The sequence below is a fragment of the Oryx dammah genome, unplaced genomic scaffold (genome assembly GCF_014754425.2).
Source record: "Oryx dammah isolate SB20612 unplaced genomic scaffold, SCBI_Odam_1.1 HiC_scaffold_9, whole genome shotgun sequence".
NCBI classification, from domain to species: Eukaryota; Metazoa; Chordata; class Mammalia; order Artiodactyla; family Bovidae; genus Oryx; species Oryx dammah.
In genome coordinates this window covers 37,094,216-37,116,478 of record NW_024070193.1, presented here as the reverse complement: position 1 = coordinate 37,116,478, position 22,263 = coordinate 37,094,216, and the positions used below count along the sequence as shown (strand labels likewise).

General features: G+C 42.5%; 1 protein-coding gene across 2 annotated transcripts in view; it reads right to left on the bottom strand.

The window, feature by feature from the left end:
- CNTN4 (contactin 4) overlaps positions 1-22,263 on the bottom strand; it is a 1,027,325-nt gene that overhangs the window by 3,191 nt on the left and 1,001,871 nt on the right. For both annotated transcript variants that reach the window (XM_040245968.1, XM_040245967.1), the window contains 8 exons: positions 20,700-20,858; positions 17,946-18,095; positions 15,785-15,855; positions 14,533-14,767; positions 11,914-12,026; positions 11,169-11,355; positions 10,625-10,737; positions 2,389-2,557 (listed from right to left, as the gene is read on the bottom strand). In XM_040245968.1, coding sequence (XP_040101902.1) covers positions 2,389-2,557; positions 10,625-10,737; positions 11,169-11,355; positions 11,914-12,026; positions 14,533-14,767; positions 15,785-15,855; positions 17,946-18,095; positions 20,700-20,858 — 1,197 coding nt within the window. The remainder of the gene's footprint in view (positions 1-2,388; positions 2,558-10,624; positions 10,738-11,168; positions 11,356-11,913; positions 12,027-14,532; positions 14,768-15,784; positions 15,856-17,945; positions 18,096-20,699; positions 20,859-22,263) is intronic.

Sequence of the window (22,263 nt, the reverse complement as noted above, 5' to 3'; positions counted from 1 at the left end):
CACACAGTGGACCTTGCTGGTTATCCATTTTAAATATAGCAGTGTACACAGGCAACCATGAATTTGCTCTCTAAGTCTGTGAGTCTCTTTCTGTTTTGTAAGTAAGTTCACTTGTATCAAGACCAACTCTTATTGACTGTTTTAGTCTCTGTTCTATGACGCCCTAGCTATGAACTTGGGAGCAGGTGGTGGCCATCTCTGGACCTCTATTTAAGCATTTGTTAAGGGAGGGTGTCCACATATAACATGAGAAGAAACTTCAAAATAACTGCAAACACTACAGATAAATACTAGGATATCAATGATGCCGCAAAATAAACATTGATGTTCTCTTTCGAATTCAAGGTTGTGCTGGATACAGAGCCATATGACAATTCCTACAAAAACCCTGAGAACCTCTGGAATGGTTATTACACAATTTAACAGATAAGGAAACTGGGGCCCAGAGAAGGAAGATAAGTCTAACATTACCCACTTAGTAAAGACCTGAATTGGGATTCCAACACATATATATCTAAATATACCTATTTTTTCCCAACAAAATAAGCTCAATCTTTTTTAAAGCTTTTCCTTATATGTCTTATATTGTTTTCACAATAAGAAGTTATCAACTGTCATTTGAGTTTTATCAAGATTTTAAGATCTCTAACTATCAAAATGGAAAGTCTCTTGAGAAAGAGACCATGTTTTATTCATGGCTACAGCCTTATCATCTAATCATTATAACAATAAAATTGCTTCAAATATGTTTTTGTAATGAATTAAATCAAGAATTATCAATCTTAAACAGTTCTTGAAATGATAAGCAAGTATGAAGTCAGATTTTAAGAAAGAGATAAATTAACCCCAAAACAAACTCCAATCTTGTGTTTTTTGTGGCCTGGAGATTACTTCCACATCTCACCATAAATCTGGTTCCTTTCAACAGAAGTTAGAGCCTCTACTGAGATGTAGAAACCAATTCTCCCCAGTATTTGCAAAGAAAAAAAATGTGTTACTGTTTGCATGCAAAAGAGGTGTAGTAAATATAAACCTCATCGGGAAGATGACAAATTACTCCTGAATCTGGAGCGTGTTCTTGGTACAGCCTGCATTCCCCACCAGAAGTCCTGTTCTATTCACTAACAGTAACAAGTGCTTATTCAGAAGAAGGGTGAAGTAACCAGTGAACGTTTTCTTTTGTGATTTGACAGATGCAGTTAAAACTGGTTGAGTGGATACTTTCCTGTAACTTGATACAGCAAGGATACTAGACCCTTTCCTCATCCAACAAATAATAAAATGGACACTGAACAAAGGGACTGATGCTCAGGACTCTGCAGCAAGGATTGTCTGTGATTTAAAATATCATATCTCCATCAATGACCTGAAAGTTCCTATCTCCAGCCTTCACTGAACCCCTTACCTCTTGACTAGTAAATCCAAAAGCCAATGAAAATCTACACTTAGATACCTAATGGCAATCTTATTTGTTTTATTATTGTGGTAAGATACACTTAATGTAAAGGTTACCACTTTAACTGTTTTGAAGTGTACAACCCAGTGGCCTTAAGTTCACTCCAGTGTTGTGTAGCCAGAACCGCATCTAGTTCCAGAACTTTTTCATCACCTGAAATGGAAACCCAGTACCCATTAAACCACAATGAACACCAGTGGCCAGTCACTTTCAGTCACCAACCTGCCTCTATGGATTTTCCTATTTTGCCTTTTTAAAAAAATTTTTCGAATGAAATCATACAACAAAAAATAATATGCTGTTGAGATAGTTGCAAACACAGTATTTGAAAAATAGATTGAATGTATTTGTCTGAAAAAAGAACACACGCTTCAACAGTCTTTGAAAACAAAGATATTCTTGACTGTATGTAGTCATGTGTGCTTATGTACATATGTTACATACACAAGTTCAAAATAAATAGTTTCAAGCTCAAAATATTTTCAGCCAAAGACATTAAATTATATTGTATCACTAGAGACAGGCTTCCAGAGCAATTTAAAGAACTCTTTTTTTCTTGTTCTTCCTAAGTCACACTTTTAACTTTCTAAGCTATAATGTGGGGGTTACTGTAGCTGTAGCTGTAAACCACCTGGGTCATATGGAAGATCCTGGGTGACTGATCTGTGGCTGCTTTAATCTGATTATTGATTGTCAAGTGATTAAATCCTTATTACATCAGCCAAGACAAGTCAGACTGTCTTTTGCACAAAACTATCTGTGATCAGCAAATATCAGTTGACTAGGGAAGGAGGATGGTATTGTCCATTTTTATCACGTCTTCTTTTTTTTTCATGTTTAATTTCATCTGAGCTCTGGCTCACTGGGAGGCTTAGGCAATAAGGCAGACAGGGAGAAGAGAGGGGGAAAAAAAAAGAGAGAGGCATTCTTACTTGATATCTTTGGAATTCGAATCTGTTCACTGCTGCTGCCATCTCCTCCATCACTGAATGGCTTAATTTCTATTATATAATCTTCATCAAAAGGCAAAGAAAGCTCCACTGATGTTTTGTTTGTTTCAATGACAGATGTGCTGCTTTGTCTGCTCCATCTGTACAGGACCTGCCAATATGGAAAGAACAGGTGTCACCTGCTGTTCTCACAAAGGCCCCCCCGCCCAGGATGCAGCATTTATTTGCTTCCACCTCTGGACACCAGTGAAATGTGGGGATGCTGAAGTTGTCAGGCTGCCCACATGCATTTGGAAGGCTCATTGATAGCAAGGGGCATGTCTGCAGCCACCATTTATTTCATCACGAGGAAAGAGTTGACAGGCTCATGTGGCATGGTAGCAGGGCTAGCATGAACCTAACAATGTGCTGTGTGACCTCACATAACCTCTGGAGACTCAGTTACAACACCTGAAGAGGTGGCTGTACAGAGCTCAGTTACATTTGTGACCTTGGTCCACTTACTTTCCCACTCTGAGCCTCAATGTCCTCATCTGTAAAATGGGGGCAATAATACCGACTTTCCTGGGAAGTCTTCAAGATTGCACAGGACTCAATAAAATAAAGACTCAAAGAAAGCATGTAAGACTGGTATCTATGAAGTCTTAAAGGAAACAAGAGATACAAAGATAACTTGGCAAAGGTTAGAAGCAAAAATCAGGCATGATAAATTATCATTATTAATCCTTTGGAAAGAGGACATTTCAGTACAGAAAGAGCATCTCTAAAAGGCAAGGGCAGAAACCCCCTTTTTTCCCCCTCCCACCGGGAACCCTTTTAAAGCTACATAGAAAAGGGAGGATGTTATAGGACAATTACTGTCACTCTCGAAGTGTCTGTAGCTCCTACAGTGTCACTCACACATCTCTGTTTACCACTTTGGCTTCTGCCGGGCCAGAGTCTAGGCTGGTAGTTTATAGGATGAGATGGCTAACTAGCGCCCTGGAAAATACACTCACCACCTGGCATTGCCTACCTTGGTCATCAACAATCCCTATTAGCAAAGATAAAGGCCCAGAGAGGTGTACCTGCCTTTCTGGATGTAACAGTTGTGATGAGAACTGTCCCACAAATGTTTTCTGTTTACTCTGAGCCAGACACTACTGGCACAGCTATGCTTAATGGTGACAGCATCTGACAAGACAGGCACTGTTATCCGTGTCCACAGATGAGGACACTGAGGCCCAGAGATACTGCAGAGCTGGTGAGTGATAAGATAAGGGTTCCTAAGCCCATGCTCTTCAACCACTATAACTCATCATTTCTCTTGATATTAAAAAAAAAAAAATAGGGCTGGGTGACATGAATGGTTCCAGGTCCTGGTTCTACGTTAGAAGCACTTAGGGAACCTGGAAAAATACCGATGCTCTAGTCCAGTGAGCTCCAATATTTTTGGCACCAGGACTGGTTTCATGGAAGACAGTTTTTCCACAAATTAGGGGTGGAGGGGGGGGTAGTTTCAGGATGATTCAAGTGTATTATATTTACTGTGCACTTTATTTCTATTATTATCACATCAGCTCCACTTCAGATCATCAGGCATTAGAAAATGAGATGGGAGAACCCTGCTATAGGCCACTGGTTCTCAACTTGGGTGGGGGGAGTGGTGGAGGAGCAATTTTGTGCCCCGGGAGGGCATTTGGCCAATGTCTGCAGACATTTCTGGTTGTCACAGTGGCTGTTGCTAGTGTTGTGAGTGCCTGGGTCCTCCTATAATACAGAGGGCAGTTCCCACAACAGAGAATCATCCAACTTGAAGTGGCATCTGCGAGGAGGCTGAGGAATCCACCTCCAGCCATGCCCCAGACCTCCCATGTCAGACTCCAGAGAAGACGGGTCCAGACCATGGTATGTTTTTAAAAAGATCTTCAGATGTTCATTCAGGGAATCATGAATGAAATCAGGGTTCTCAAACCTAAGCTTGTATCAGAGTTGACTAGAGAGCCTCTTAAAGCATCTATCACCAGGCCCCACTTGAGTTTCTGATTTCATAGGTCTTAGTTGGGACTTGAAAAATCTGCATTTCTAACAAGTCCTCAGGTAATACCATTGCCTCTGGTCCAGGGGCCACACTTAGAGAACAATAAGACTAGCTCATCTTTCCCTAAGACCCACTGCTGCCACTGTTTAGTCGCTAAGTCCTGTCCAACTCTTGCGAACCTGTGGTCTGTAGCCCACCAGGCCTCTCTGTCCATGGGCTTTACCAAGCAAGAATACTGAAGTGGGCTGCCATTTCCTTTTCCATGGGATCTTCCCAACCCAGGGATCAAACCCAGGTCACCTGCTTGACAGGTGGATTCTTTACGTCTGAGCCACCTGGAAAGCCCCCTAAGACCCACTATGAATTCTGATTTGCTGAGGTCAGAGACATAGGGTCACTCTACTATTGCAAGAAAACCCAAACACAAGAGAAATGCATCAGATTCCCTTAAAATGGTTCAGATCCCATTTGTTTCCTGGCATTTCATCACCTTTATTTATGTCTCTCTAATACAAGGTGGAAAACACAATTTCCTTAGGGTGGAAAGATTCATAAGCGCCCCCCTTCCTTCTCAGGAGTATCAGTTGTATCAAACTCAGCATCCACTCACTAATGATCAGGCTCAAATAAATCCTGAGGCACATCCAGGACTGTCAGAGCATCTCATCACAGCCCCTCAGGAACATGGGCTGGCTGATGGGATGCAAGGGCACATCTGGCTTTGAGGAATAAATTGCTTCTTTGATTTACCTCTGGTCCTTGCCAGAGCACAGAGGATTCAACTAGTTTCAAATATAAATCCAAAAGAAACACTTACAGGAAAAAACAGCCCTTTTATCAGCACTGCTTACTAGTCGTGTAATGTTGGGGGCTGAGCTGCGTGCACCTGGGCTAAGTTGCTTCAGTCATGCCCAACTCTTTGCAACCCCATGGACGGTAGCCCACCAGGGCTCCTTTGTCCATGGGGATTCACCAGGCAAGAATACTGGAGTGGGTTGCCTTCCTCCAAGGGATCTGCCCAACCCAGGGATCAAACCTGTGTTTCCTGTGGCATTGCAGGCCGATGCTTTACCACTGAGCCGCTGGGGAAGCCCTGGGGGGCTGCAGTGGAAGCTAAATAAAGGCCTGTAACCTTTATTTATGCCACAATGAAGCTTATTTCAGCTTTAGTTCTGTTGATTGACCTTAGCCCAAGCTTAGTTCAGCTGATTGACTTAAAGGCAGTGCTTACATTTCTTATAATCCACGGTGGAAGATAAGGAGAAAGAGTAAGTTCATGGGAATAATGAAAATAGAATCAAACACTATTGAATGCTATTCATGAATTTCAACATCATATACCTTGAGATAGGCATTATTAGTATTCTGATTTTCTTTTTTGGCCACTCTGCATGTAGGATCTTAGTTACCTGACCAGGTATTGAACCTGCTCCCCCTGCATTGGAAGCGTGGAGTCTTAACTCCTGGATCATCATGGAAGTCCCTATTCTGATTTTAAAGATGAGGAGTCTGAGGCCTACAGATGTTCAGCAATGTGCCCAAGGTCTTACAGCCAGTAAGTGGGGGACACAGCATTCAAACTCAGGCAGGGTGGGTTCACAGCCTATATTCTTAACTAAGACCAGCTTGGCCACCACTGTGGACAAACGGCTTTCATTTTCTGGGCTCTGTTTCCATGAACACAGAACAAAGGGGGCTAGAGAGTAGAAACTCATGGCCCATAGGTCACATTTGGCTTGCGCATTTTAACTATTTGGCCCTCGGTGGGTTTACTTTTTCTTTTTTTAAGTTAGACGTCACCATTTAAAAACCAAGAAACTACATATAATAAAATTATAATCCACGTTGGATTATTATTACATTGGATTATAATTTTATTATATGTAGTTTCTTATAATTTATAATGGGGTTCTACTAAAAACTGGAAGATATGGCCGCATTGGTCTACATTTCCTGTCTGGAAACAACTGGTTGGACCTTAGAAGTTACTACCTTTTCTGGACCATCACAAAGTCTATAGGTACCATGGTCTCCAACACGCCCTGTTATGTCATGATGCTATACATCTACCTCAGGACCTTTGCACATCCTGGTCACTATTCTTGGAACACTCTCAGAGAGCTGCTTATCTCACTCCCTCCTTTTTTCATGGCCCAATGGAAATGTCACCTCTTGATAAAGGCTTTCCCCGGGCTTTATTTAAAATAACATCTTTCCTATCTATCCACTGTCTATTCCCCTCACTCTGAGTTATTTTTCTTGGTAGTACTTTATTGATCTATTTGTTTACTTCTGCCAGGCAAATAACTGAGGGGCTAAAAGGAAAGACTTTGGAATAATGCTGCCTATATTCCGAGTTCAGGTCTTTAATATACTAGCTGTGTTAATAACACTGTATCATGTACTTGGGTGTTCCTAAGAGAGTAGATCTCAATGTTGCCACCACAAACAAGAAATGGTAATTAAGTGATGGGATGGAGGCCTTAGCAAATGCTACGGTGGTGATCATATCACAATATATAAATGTATCAAATCAACATGTGTATATCTTAAATTTACACAATATTATATGTCAATCATGTCTCAATAAATTAGTGAAAAAACTACAAGCTATAGGAAGAAGGCAAGTTACTAAACTCTGTGCCATGAGTTATTTATCTATAAAACGGAGGCTAATAACTGTACCTGCTTCATGGGTTATTATAAAGTTAGAAAGAATTAGACCAGTGCTTGGCACATTTATTGACGATATTTTATTGAAAGAATTAAGCCACCTTAATCCATTTACATAACCTGCCTGGCTCTGTTTACTTTTGTGATACTGAAACCAGACACACTTTTTTTAGTTTAAGTGTGATAAAGTAGCTCAACAATTTGTGCTGAAAGAGTATTTGGGGCCTTAAACTTCCTAAAGTTGACTTCTTTTGTGGACCATTTACCCAAGCCGAAAACCCACAGATCTAGACAATTTAGGTAAAAACAAAAACAAAAACACACAGATATGCACCAATGTTTAATTTTTACAGAACTATATATCCTGAACATTGACACTGTGTGTGTAGCATTTCGATATCTATGACCAGGTATGCTGAGATCCCTTGGCATCTAAATGAGGATGCGTGGGAGTCTGGTTCCTCCAGTCCCAGCTCTAAAGAGAAGGGAAGGAACTGAATTGAATGGGAAGTCAAGAAGAAGTCAGAAAGGCCCTTTCCCACCTTGTTACTCGTCCACTGTCAGCACATGGAGCGTTTCAAACTTCATACCCACCTATTAGTGATGCTCCCTAAGGCAGGAAATTCCCACCCTGGAGGTGCCACTAGGTATTTCATAGATATAATTTAGCTCTACAAGGCACAATGAATCAACATGAAAAAACCTTATTTGGGGGGGTGGGGGGAAAGGCCTAAATCCATGGTTCTCCTTGTGCTGTCTTTTTATTATTTCCTGAGATTGTCCTTTCCTCAGTTTCAGGATAGGTCTCTGTATCTTAAATTGTAATTTTTTTTGTTTCTTTTTTTATTTTAAATTAAGTCTGAACGCTTGTGATACATATATGAAATAAATACATACAGGGTCGTTCTACCAAAAAAAAAAAAATAGTTATATCATCTGATCTGCTGCTCACATCTGCAAAGGTTCCATGCTATCCGGCTGTAATTTGTTCCAACGTTTTATTCTAGTACGGGAGTAAAAATTCCCCAAATACTGTGGGAAGCCCCAATTCTTTTCTGGGAGGTGAACACTTCCTTGTCAGCCTTGTGCTGCTTGATTCCCACACACCTGCCTGATTCTGTGCTGCACAGGGACTCTTCTAGATGTCTGTAAAAGTGTCTGTTGAATTAAAAAATATATAAATATATGAAGGGCCTCCTTGGAAAAGTGCTAATAAGACAAGTTCATACGAGTTTCGTTTCAGAGAGAGGGAGGGAAGACAAAGAAGCAGCAACTAAATGATACTCATTTTTCAATTCTTCTTCTAAAAATGCCTATAATCTTTTAGACCCAGTTCACTGAAGCAGACTTCAGCTAGTGTATACATCCCTGCCCTGTGGAAGCTGATGGCACTCTTTACTCAACGGCCTTCGGGTTTTGCATTTGTAAAATGAAGGGCTTTGGCTGGATGATCTCCGGGATTTCCTGCCCAGCTAACATTTTGCTTGGTTCCCTGAAATTCTTTACGCAGCTCCCTGCTGTTCAATTTCATTTCAGCACCGGTTTCAACATGCAGTTTAAAACCTAGTAAAAGCTTCTCTCATGGAACTCGTGCCCCTCCTCAGGGAGTGCTAAAGCTTTGGGATTTTTATTGTGTTTTCCTATCTCCTGTTCTACTAGGTGACACTGGAAGCCGGGAGGAAGACTTTCTGTCTCCTGTATTTTTTTGCTTCTCTCCCTTGGTTTGGTTAAATTAATTCAGGCCAACCACATCTGCATCTCCTTCGTGCCGTGTTCAAAGTCCCGGCAGTGTCAGCGTGGGTCAGAGAACTGTGAGAACTGTCTGTACTCTTTCTTTCTTTCTTTGCTTCGTTTCAGTCCTCTCTTTCATCTTCCAGCCTCCCAAACCCCATGCCTCTCTCAAGTTGGATAAAACTAGTCAGATGAACTCTTTCCAATTATTTCACACTAAGAGACTAATGATTTAGGAGTTCAGGAAATGAGGGCTCCCTTCTCACACCACTGTAGAGAATGCATCCTTGGCTGGAGAAATTATGGGGACCATGAAGGCTACGTGCTCATGAGGCCCACAGTCTGAGGATTCACAGTAAGTCATCAGCCAATTACAATTACCCAAGAGGATGGAAAGTACTTTTAAAAATCCAACAAACAGTGAGAGCTCTGGCCATCAGGGAAGGCTTCTCATCTCAGGCCTGATTAAGGACGCAGATGCAAAAGGGGGCAGTCCCAAGGAGAAGGAATAGAGCCGTAAAGGCTTGGGGGAAATGAAGAGTTCTCATTTAGCAGAAGAGAAATGCAGTCTCAGAGAGGTTATGGGATTTACCTGAAGTCACATACTGACTAGAGGATCAAGACGTGATTGTTTTTGCTCTAGTCTGTCAGATCCTTCTAGAAAGTTTACCTTTAAAAAGGGATCCAGTGGAAGGTCTGTAGATCAGTTTTTAGGGAATATTTCCCTGCTGCAGAATATAAATCACTGTGCTGCATGAACAAAGGAAAACGGTCCATAGCAGGGAAGGTTTCCGAATCCTCTAATCACACCACTCAAGGCTAACTGTGTCAATTCCCAGCCCTGGCTTTGCAAACTGTAACCAGTGCCTGACAGCACTGTCAGTGTGCTGCTTGCCACAGCTCCCTACGAAAATGCCACAAAATAGCAGCATGCAGGCTTGATGCATCCTGCCAACTAGTTCTGTTTGGCCTGTGTTGCCTCAAATGTTCTTTAAAAGTGAAACAAAACAGGATACTTAAAATGCCTTTTAATTTTAATGACTGTGGCACCACAGCTACAGTCAATTTCCTCTTCTAGTTTATTAAAGTCAGGCTAACATTTATAGGATCAGGTAAATGAATTTCCTAAAAAATTCTTGTGCATATGTGTACATCCATATCCATATACACATGCATGTATACGGGCTTCCCTGGTGGCTCAGGGGTAAAGAATCCACCTGCCAAGCAGGAAATGCGGGTTCAATCCCTGGGTCAGGAAGAGCCCCTGGAGAAGGAAATGGCAACCCCCTCCAGTATTCTTGCCTGGGAAATCCCATGGGCAGAGGAGCCTGGGGAGCTACAATCCAGAGGGTGGCAAAGAGTTGGACATGACTTGCTGACTAAACAACAGCAACAGTATCTCCATAACAAAAGGGACATGAAAAAAAAAAATTAACCATTAGTTACACGAAGCTACTACTGATGATTAAAAATGTGATCAAGACAAGAACAAAACAAAATTGACTTTGGAGATATTAAAAATATGGATCTTCATGATTTTTTTATAGACCCAAACACAGGGTGTTTAACCACTTCCGATTGACTCTGTCTGAGACTGAAGTTTAGGCGATTCTCTCAATCCTGGTCAGTTGTCAGGGACCATTTATAAAACTCAGACCAGACCACTTTGGGGCAGAGATGGAGAAATGAGTCTGTGAGAGCATCATCGGGAAAGTGAGGACAGATTCACGAGAACAGTGTGCCCCCATTAACAGCAGGAGTATAGGTGCTTTAGCAATAAAAGAAATTACCCACTTTGTATCCTTTTACTTCTGACTCATTATCCAGGGCCTTCACTTGATCCCAATTGAGGATAATTTTGGAGTCCGATGAATTCCATATGATGTTTCCGGGGGGTTGACTTGGCGCTATAAAAAAAATTAAGATATACGAAGTCACAGATTATTAAGTCTCAATGGATTCTGAGGAATAGCTCCTTCCTAGAATTCGAGAGTGGAGGCAATTTAACGGGCTATTGCACTAATATGTGTCTTCAAGGTCACTAAAATCTGACGAGATACAGCGCTGCAAATGGAAAAAGATTCAGTTGGTCGCCTAACATTTATAGCTAAAAGAAGTAGCCCTTCCCAGTGAGGAGAAAACATTTATCTTTCTGTCCTCCAGAGCAATGAATTTTGCATGGTATTCAGGAAGGTTCAGTTAAAATGCTAAGGTAAATCTGAATCTCCATAATGATACCAATTAGTATGCAAATGACCACTGGGAGGTAGGGATGGGCAATGAACTTGGAATATGTTTGATGAATCCCTGAAATATTTCTGAGCAAGTATATTCTTACGTGGCTTTCTGGTTGTCACGTTGACTGTTGCACTGGAGGGGCCTGTCCCAGCAGAATTATATGCCTTGACAGCTAAATGATACAAGGCACTGCCTTTTAAGTTGGTGATTTTTGTTGACGTCTGATTTCCTACTGTTCGTATTTTTCGAGCATTTTCTTCTTTGTCATCATGTCTCCAATATTTAACCTGAGAAAACACAAAGGAAGACCTTGGATGTCATACCTATTGGGGATATCTCCAATGTGATTTTTTTTTTCATACAAGATTCTTATGACAGTGTTAATTTTCTGTATAGCAAGTCATAAGCAGAGCCTTCAGAACCAAGACCTTTGTGTGCACTGAGACATAACTGGCAAGAAAAAAAAGGCCCCCTCTTTGTTTTGAGCTTCAGAGTCAGATGGTAAATTGGCACAACCATTGTTGCTATTTCTCCCTCCCTGACCCCCACCTCGTTTTGAGGCCAAGTGATACTGGGTGTATCAGAAATCAAAGCTCAACTTGCCAACCATCTTATATATGCTCAGACCTGCATGTGTTTGGACAGAGATCTCTAATTCGGAAAGGAGTAAGCTCACAGCAGAATGCTCAGTGCTTTCATTCGTGCTCCTCTAGACACCATTGTTCTCTAAAACAAACGTCTCTACATGGAACTCGAGGTCTTTTTTCCATCAGTGTGTGTGTGGAAAGTTCTCACTGAGAGGTAGAGACCCTTACCCAGAACCAAGGCACCCATCTCTTGCTTACCTCATACCCTTGTATCCGACCTCTATTCTTTTCCATGGGGGAGGCCCAGAAAACTTCAATGTCTGTTGCAGAAAGACTTCTGGCAAAGATGCTGGCTGGTGGTTTGGTGGGTTCTGCAGATGAGTGTGGAAAAATTTACGACTCTATCAGCTATATCAAAATAGGGTTCTGGATACTGGCATCATAGATGCAAAGAATCCATTATTATAGACTAATCTTTACTGATCATGACCCAAACATTCACTTCACAGAGGACCCAGGATTAACGGCTGGGAGGGGGTGGTGATGGAGACAGTGCTGAAGAGAGCTGTTCAAAGTCTTTGGCTTCTAAATTTAGGGTTAAGTGGAAAAGACTCTCTGATGCTGGGAGGGATTGGGGGCAGGAGGAGAAGGGGACGACAGAGGATGAGATGGCTGGATGGCATCACCGACTCGATGGACATGAGTTTGAGTGAACTCCGGGAGTTGGCAATGGACAGGGAGGCCTGGCATGCTGCAATTCATGAGGTCACAAAGAGTCGGACATGACTGAGAGACTGAACTGAACTGGAAGGGAAATAAACCAGGAAACTGACGTTTAAGAGCCAAGTTCTCCTAGCCAGCAATTTATTTAATATACACCCTTCTTAATTAGCATTTGTCAAAGATGAGAGTTCCACTTGCTATTATGAAAATGAGAGAGACAGAAAACAGGAGAATCAACTGACTTGACTAAGTTACAGGAGGGCTGGGTGACAGTTCAGTTCTGTACCGCCAGTTGTATGTCTTGGACAAGTCATTTATGCTTTCTGGGCCTTAGCATCCTTAGTTGTAAAGGAGAGTCTAAACTAAGTCTGTCCCCCACATTTCTGTTCTTTGCCAGATTTCTGCCAGAGCTATGTACCATTTTTATCTGAAGGTTTTCCTGTCAGTGATCTTTCTTAAGGAAAAGCTTAGGCATATTGTGAGCTGTAACTTCATGAAATTCTGGTTTTGATTTGATGGCTATAAATTTTCGGATGCAATTCAAACCAATATATAACTATCAGATATTTTTAAAGGTTCACCTAGAACCATTAACAGTAACTTGTATGCTCCCTCTGAAATCCACATTATGTTCCAGAACATGCTGGAGGTGGAGGCCACTAAGGTTGTGTCTATTTATAATAATGTATTATTTTATCTGTGCATTAATTCACTCAGTATTTATTAGGGGCCTGTGTGGCATACATGTTCAGACACTGGTGACACAAAGATGAAAAAATAAATATCTGGCCCTCAGGAAATACACCTTAGTGAGAATATAAAACTATAACTCAAAATTTATAATACATTGAGACGAGAATTATAACAGAGGAATGTTAGGGTACAAGGACAAAGAGAAGCAACTCAGTCAGCTGGCCTAGGGAAATGAGAGAAGGCCTTACTTAGTTGTTCGAGTTGAATTTTGAAAGATAACTGTGAAATCACAAAGTGGGCAAGGCAGAGAACATTAAGAGAAGTTGAAGCATATGCTAGGGGCTCAAGCTTCTTTGGATAACTGCAAATCCTCTGGCTATGGTTGGAGCATGGATCATGCAGGGAAGTGAAGCAGAAAAGAGAGGTGAGGGTGAGATCATGGAGAACTGCTGAGTCTAAGGGGCTGACTTCTCTGTACAGAACGGACTGCATCTTCACTTACTCCAAATTAATGACTCAACTTGCAACTGTTTTAATATGGTCTCATTCCGAACATCAGCTTTGAAACAATGAAGGTGAATGCCAGTGGAAATGAAGACCATTATGCAAGGCATTCTGAGAGCAATGCTAGCACAGAGGCAGTACAAATAAATGAGAACTCCTCAACATGATAACACCATGGGTGACAGTGTAACAATCACATTGCTTCGTGACTCTCTCTACTTAATAACAGACTAATTTTTGAGTATACTATGACATATGAAAAGTGGTAAGAGGAAATGCAAATTATATTCTGGCGTTCACCTAAAGGTACAAAATATAATTCTGTTGAAAGTAATATTATATACAAATGGAAGGTCTTCTATAGTGCTTGTGATTTTGGTTCTTAGCAATGGAATTAATAATGGATATCCATTTGTTTTTATATATAATGGAGTTGCTGTCTTTCTAAGAGATTGGTGGAAGACAATGAAATGTATTTTTCATACTACACTTTCCCCAAGTCAGGATATGCCTTCAATTTATGGGTAGCGTGCTAAATTGATGGCACATCCTGAAATCAACATCTAGGGCTTCCCTTATGGTCCAGTGGTTAGGAATCCACCTTACAATACAGGGGACACTGGTTCGATCACTGGTCCAGGAAGATCCTACATGTATAGTGGGAGGTGGGCAACTTAGCCAGGGCACCACAACTACTGAGTTTGTGCTCTGGAGCCCACCAGCCACAATTACTGAGCCTAGGAGCAGCAAGTATGAAGCCCTTGCACTCTAGAGCCCATGTTCAGCAAAAGGAGAAGCCCACACACCCGCGATGAGAAGCCCGTGCACCGCAGCTAGAGAACAGCCCCCGTTCTCTGAACCTAGAAAGACCCACCTAGCCACGGAGACCCAGAGCAGCCATAAAGAAATACACAAATGAATGAAATCAACATCTTTAGAATTGAAGAAGCAGCATACCTTCTTCTGCAGAATATACCACCGTGGTGGGACTGAAAGGGCCCTCTCCTTTATTGTTGAAGACACCCACTTTAACCTCAAAAGGAGAGAAAGGACGCACACTCTCATTCCTAAACACGTATCTGGAGGCATCAGCGGAGGCCAGCACCGTCAGCATCCAGATCATTTTGCCGTAGGGTCGGAAGGCCACCACATAACCAAAGCCTCTGCCGTTCTGTAACTCCTCAGGGACCGTCTGTGAAAGAAGGGAGGTGGTCTTCAGAGACTGCAGTAGCTTGATTCAAATGCACCACCACCCACACCCCATCTTGCCTCCATCCTATCTCATCGTGGGTTTCGTAGAGTCTTCAGTTTGGGACTTGCCATCAGTCTAGCTTCGGTATTCGGAGGGGACTGCAGCAGGAGTTTAAAAATGTTACCGTAAACCTGCAGTGGAGAGCCTGGCTTCCTGATGTGGGAGATCAACTTTGAAATTGTTGGAAATGATGGTGGGAGACACTGGACAATTGATCTAAAAACCAACATTTCCAACATGTACCATCCAACATGATTCTTCCTCCAGCATCACACACTCAGTGAAGCAGCTCTCACCAAAGAAGTGAGGGTCATCTTGCTCAGGCCAAATCTTCCCTCTCAGCTCAGAAGTGCTGACCGGGAAAGGGTGAGTGACTTATCTCACTGCTGGGGCTTTGGTTAAACGACAGATTTGAACTTCTGGGCTTGTTGTCTAGAATCCTTCAGAAACATTTAGAACTCTTGCGGAGACTCTGACTTCCTCTCTCAAAATCAATTTTCAATAAATGAGTGACTAATAAACCTCTGTTTTTTAAAAATAACCTTACACAAGAGGGCTCCAGCAGCAAAGTCAACCCTAGGAAACTGTGTTAGCACATGGAGTCTAATGTGCACAACTGGCCTTGAAATAATTCAGGGAAAAAAGAAGAAAACTGGTTTTCTCTAAGCCAGACTTCTTTAATGTATAATATTACATACACTTTTTTTCTTGTGTTGTCTTCCCTTTCATGATTGTTTTTTTCTGTGAAGAACTGAATTAAAACTTAACTCCATAATCGATGGGCAAACATCATCTCTTTCTGCTGACCATTAACATTGTGAAAGGGAGTGTCTGCACTCAAATGGATTTTAGTTGTTAGAAACAGAGGAGGAAACTTCCTAGATATGTTTAACACAGAATAAAAGGAAAACATAGCCTGGACTAATGTGAGTTGCTGTTGTTTCATGATTCATTTACCTCCCAGGTTATAACCAGTTCAGATTTGCTGCCTCCACCACCACTGACGTTAGCTGGGGTGACTTCGGGGACTGTTGAGACAAAAACGAGTCATGTCAGGTGACAAAGACCAGGAGGGCCAAGACGGTGGCGGGGCTGAGGTGACCCATGGCTTTGTTATCTGAGGTCAGAAATGGTATGATCAAGGGGTCTAAAGCATCAGTTCACAGAAATGAAATATACCAAGGAAACTGCTATTGCACAGTGACCTATTTCCCATTCAACGAGGCACATCTATTATCTGACAAGACTGAACAATGGTTCAGCTCCACCCTTAGAGGCCAAGGATCAGGGGGATGAGAAAAGGGACTGAGGTTCTGGTTCTAATGCTTGGGTAGGCGTTCAGTAACCACATGGCAATACACAAAGGAGAGGTGATACACACTCTGCCCAGGCAGAGTTTACAGTCTAGTCGGGGGCCAGGAGCACATGCGGCATGATTACAGAGCGATGCCGACAGCCAGCAACCGAGCAGCACAGACAGGACGGAGGCGCGCGGTGGCCTTCGGCAGCGCGGCTGCTCAGAGCAGGGCTGGGCTAGTGGCTTCTCGAGGCAACATGAGTTGTGAACTGGGTGTTGAAGGAAGTGGTGGACAGAGGCTGACCTCTGGCTCACTGTGCTTAAGCTCTTTGATCCCCAGTTTTCTCTGTAAAAGAGGGGAAATTTGGCTAGCTTTCTCCTCGGGACTGCTGAGAGGAATTAATTATGATTTCACAGTGGGGGAGGAAGCATGGGGATTATTGGCTTATCATCATGTAAGTGAACAACTCCAGACAGAATCTGAAAATGTCTGGCTGGGGTAGAGATGTGGTGCCTGGGTATGTCCCCTTGGATAAAGACAATGAAACAGATCTAGATGGATTTGTGTCTAAGAATAGGGTCAGAGGCCCCATTTGCTCCGGGGCTTTGCTCTTTCTTCAACAAACACTGAGGATGAGATGGTTCGATAGCATCACTGACTCAAGGGACATTACTTCGAGCAACCTCTGGGAGATGGTGAAGGACAGGGAAGACTGGTGTGTGGCAGGTCACGGGGTCACAAAGAGTCAGACATGACTGAGCGACTGAACAACAACAGCGACAAACACTGGTCTCATCACAGTTGGGACCTTCACAGAGACCCACACCTGGGCCTTCCACACCATGTGTGACAAACACAAGGAATGCTGATGAATTTATACTCTTCTCTCCCTGTGTTCACCCAAGCTGTGTATGCAGAAGTTCCTACTAAACTGTTGATCGGGCTTGCATTAGCAGGAAGGAAACAGCAACCCACTCCAGTCTCCTTGCCTGGAAAATCTCATGGCCAGAGGAACCTGGTGGGCTGCAGTCCACAGGCTTGCAAAGAGTCGGGCACGACTGAGTGACTAACACTTTCATTTCCCAACCTTAGCTTTTGGGAAGGGTTTATGCCCTAAGATGATCTGACTGGACATTTCTGAAGAACTTAATCTTTGTCACTTGAGATTCCTGTGAGTTGATAGTATTTGAACTGTGGTTGTGCCTTTAAAAAAAATAATAATCCTGGTAGGAAAGTCTTGGTGACAAAGGAACCAATGAAGAAAGACATGGCATTTGAGGGAACTAAGACAAGTGTCTCTCCCTGGACCAGGGAACCCAGTGAAGGGTGAGACTATAACTCTGGATTGAAACTCAGTGCTGGGACTCACAGAAAGAGAGAAAGAACAAACCAGTGGTTACCAGTGGGGACAGGAGTCGGGGAAGAATGTTGTAAGGGTAGGGAAGTATGGAGTACAAATCATTAGGTACAAAATAAGGTACAAGGATACATCATAAAACATAGGGAATATAGCCAATAGTTTATAATAAGTACAAATGGAGTGTAACCTTTAAAATCTGTGACTCACCATACTGTACACTTCTAACTTGTATAATATTGTACATCAAATATATGTCTACAAAAATAAATAAATAAAAACAACAATAGAAAAGATACTCCTTGCTGGTTAGTAAGCTGAGCATCGACTGGCCTCATTTCTGATGACTGCAGTCATTGTAGGGAAGGATGTTTAACATAGAAGCTCATTAGGGCTGAAGAACAGGATGATTAAAAGCTTCTCCCTAAGGAGCAGGAGTTGCTGTATTCGGGGTGCTACTCACGGGCCTCTTCTGTCCTCCGCTTCTCAGAGGGCCGGCTGGGCTCCCCAATCCCAATCACGTTCGCTGCAACTGTGCGGAATTCATACTCAACCCAGGGGTTCAGGCCCACCACAGTGGCTGTGAATGTCTTCCCATCGATGAGTTCTGGGACTGAAAGACATCGAAAGAAAGTGAAATAGTTGATTTTACTACTTGTCCCAATTTAAGAAAAAGTATTGTTGATTGTGATTCAAAATTATATGTAATAAAATATTGATTAAAAGGAATTCAAAATTATATGCCATAAACTTTAGTTACTACAAGGTTAAAAAAACGGTGAGGATGTTTCATAGAATTCTGCATTAGGAAGATTGGAACTTAGTGCATCACCATCATCACCGTCACTGTATCCAGGGCACCAGTGCAGGTCTGAGGGCAGCTGCACAAACAGCCTTTGCACGAGGGTCATCCCAGACCACTCCGCGCCAGACCAATCAACTCAGATCTCACACCAGCAGATGACACCACAAAAGACAGTCTCCAAGGCCCAAGGCTACCTGATTGTAATCAGTCTTGTTCTCTCACCTCACATGTTTTGCGGTATTTACTGAATAGAACTGGGCACATTGTTTAATTCTTACAACTACCCTCAGTTCAGTTCAGTTCAGTCGCTTAGTCGTGTCCAACTCTTTGCGACCCCATGAATCGCAGCATGCCAGGCCTCCCTGTCCATCACCCTAGGTAGTTATAAATAAGGTAAAATTACTGTCTTCCTTTTTATAGATGAGGAAAAGGTACCACATAAAGGTCAAATGACTCATCCAAGGTCCTAGTGGATTTGCATCTTTGACCACATGGCCCAAGCTCCATTATAATAACAATGGAGCAATAATGTTATAGATCAATACAACTACTGTCAGTAAATTGTATTAGCATATCCAAAGAAAGAAGCTGCACACGTAGAACGGAGGGTCCATGAAGAACACAAAAAGCGGGATCAGAGAGGCAGCATTTGACAGTGTTCAGTCAGCAGGATTTGGGGAAGGCCTCCTTCACAGAGGACGGGGCTCACTGCCTGAAGCCACAAGCCACAGAGCCCTGGACTTGGCTTCTACACTCTCTGTGCAACCTTTTGGGTTTTGAACTGATTACCATAAAGATTTCCCAATGGGCCCAGGGGATGTCCCTGTGACAAAGCTGAGGCCCCAGTAGCCAGACTACAGTGACTTCCAGCCTCCTTTGGACCACATGCATACAATCTTTCCCTCCAAAGGTGAAAAGTGTGGGCTCTGGAGTCAGACAACCTGGATTCTAACGCTGAATCCACTCTTAGCAGCCAAAGAACTTTAGGAAAGTTGCTTAACCCTTCCATGCCTTGGTTTTCTCACTGTGAAATAACATCTACTCACAGTGCAGTTGAGAACACCCAAGAAAAGCACTTAGATAAGGGCTCAACCAATTCTGCTAAGTCACTTCAGTCATGTCCGACTCTGTGCGATCCCATAGCACAGATTCTAGCTGTAGCTATTTCCTTTTGTATACTATCCTTATCATTGTTATGAATATCAATATCTTCATCCCCCTCCTTTCCTTCATCATATTTATTCAGTAATTTACCTTTTTTTTTTAAGTCTCACAATCACTTCTGTATAGGGTCATAACAGTTCTTAATTTGCCCATTTAACAGAAGAGGAAAATAAAGATGTATAGAAATCTGCTAATTAGCAGAGTCAGGATTAGAAGTCATATATCCTTAATTTCCAGATTTTCCTTTCCTTTCTTCCTAAAACACTCCTGTGACCCAGGAGAAAGTCAGTGATTCAGTTGGAAACACAGAAACCCATTTCAGAGGTCAGATATGCTCAAATGGAAAAACCAGAGGAGTGTGCAACATGCTTACAATAACTACTTGTTTGTTTGTTTTTTTCCTCAAACAAAACCTAAATAAAATAACAAAATGAGTCTATTGGGAGGTGTAGACAGGAGCAGAAATGGTAGGCCTACTCACGTATGCTTTAACAAAACTTTATGCCTCTTCATACTCAAATGTATCCATCTAAAAAAATGACAGCAAGTCAAGATTCTCCATGCAGTCCTTAGATACAGGTTTTTTTGAAAGCTGGGTACAAACCTTACAAAGACTGTGACTATAGAGTAACACAACCTACTGCTTTTCAAAGTGCACCACTAGAGGCACACAGACAATTTCAGGTAATGCACAGATAGATGATGCATTTTATTTTTATAACAAATGTATTTTAAAATACGTTTAAAAAATAAAACCAACACAAGACCTTGTTGGCTTTCCTCATAGCTCAGTTGGTAAAGAATCTGCTTGTAATTCAGGAGACCAGGGTTCAATTCCCAGGTTAGGAAGATCCTCTGGAGAAGGAAATGGCAACCTACTCCAGTACTCTCAGCTGGAGAATCCCATGGACAGAGGAGCTTGGCAGGCTACAGTCCATGAGGTTGTAAAAGTCAGACATGACTTACCAACTAAACCACCACCACCGCCAAGACTTAATATCATTTTAGACACTGTGGCTTAGAACAAATTAAAGAACAAGCAAATGTGAATCAATAGAAAGAAAAATATTAAATAAATTCTAGTATAGTGGGCTGAGGTATAGGAAACGCTGCCTGAAAGTCTCATCTGTAGCGATGTGTCTGAACGAGAAACAGGAGGCCCCTCAGCTTCTGCTGCACAGCTGTGTCCATTCTGCTGAGTTCCTGAAGCCCCGGTGAGACACCAGAATCAGAGGTTCAATACAGCACCTGTGCTGACCGCTTGCCAGCCCACGGAGAACGGAGTCCTGGCTTGAATGACGTACATGGTGACGGGGCTGTGGTTGTCAGGCCCGGGCCTCCAGGAGAGCTGAGCCGTGGTGTCTGTGATTTCATCTATAGTCACGGCCTCTGGGGGGCCTGGAGGACCTGAGAAAGAGCAAGACCCTCAGAAGTGGAGCAGTGTGTTGGGATGTCCAAGGAAGTGACCACTCGGCTGAATGGTCAACACTCTATTCAGCTGTTGATTCATCCACCCCCAAGTTTAACACTTGACAATCTGTTTTGAATACCCGTGAGGCGCCTGTCTTCCTTCTAGGTTCTGAAACTACATAGATGAGTGAAACATGGTGTGGCCTCCTCCCTCCAGGGGTTCACTACAAAATAGGAAAAACTAATATGTACTCAACAATTACAATAGAATATTTATTTTCCAGATGCCAAAGGAGAATGTTGGGGTACTACCAGGGACCAAGTTCATTAATTCACCCATCATATATTTACAGGTTCCTACTATGAATTGGATGCTGTTATCTGGGCCTACAGTGGTGCTAAATGAAGATTTGAGTCTTCTGGAAGTGGTCATTTCTACCCCTGATGGTGTGAGCAAAAACGACTTTAGAACTTTGGGGCCACAGAGTTTTTCTGCAGAGTCCAGCTGCATTGGTATGTCCACATCAAATGCCAAAACACAGTCATGTGCGAGGGAACTGCTGTGAAAAGTGGCTCATGTTCAAGAAACCGAAGTCTGTGGCTTCTTCAGAGAAATTTCAAAATCAGGTTGGAGCCTGAGGACCCACACCTGCAGTTTCTGTAAGTCACACCTGTATTTTTCTACTTCTGCTCTGGAAGTGCACAGAGCACTGTGTGTAGACCACCGAAATGGGAGGAAATGAGTTTTAAATGAAGGCTTGAAAAACATAAAGAAACAGAGAGCTGGAAAGTGCTTGGCAGGCAAACACAAAATAACACAGAGCTGGAGCAAAGACCCAAAGCTGTCCTAGATTCCAATATGAAAAGCTCTTAGCAGGCAGTTAAAGGCATTTCTAATGAGTGACCACCTAGGCAGAGAAGTTGAATGCAAGGGAGGAAGACAGAGCGGCAAAGTTCCTGTGTGTTAGATAGGAGTAAGGAGATCTTCCTAGGGGGTAGAGGGATGTGCTGAGGCCCAGGAGAGCGATCAGATGTTCTGCCAAAATACTCCGGGGCCACGGCACAGGGGCAGGGAAGAAAAGCGACCTTTCACAGAGTGCTGAAAAGTTAATGGCAGTTTCTGCAAGTAACACTTTGTTCTGGGATTCACTTCTGCATCCTTTCAGTGATGCCCTAAATTTCTCTTTCCTTTTTTAAAAAGCCTTTTTTATAGACCCACAGGTGAGACTAAATTTATCTTCTCCCTCCTACTCCTGAATGAAAGGTCTGCAAGTCTGCACGCTAGCACTGATTAATTTTCCACAGTGACATTTCGGCAAGTCAGTCTAATGCCACCTAGATAGAGCTGGCATAACCTCTGGTCTTCAGGACTCTTATTAACCACAGCAAGTCCAAAAGATAA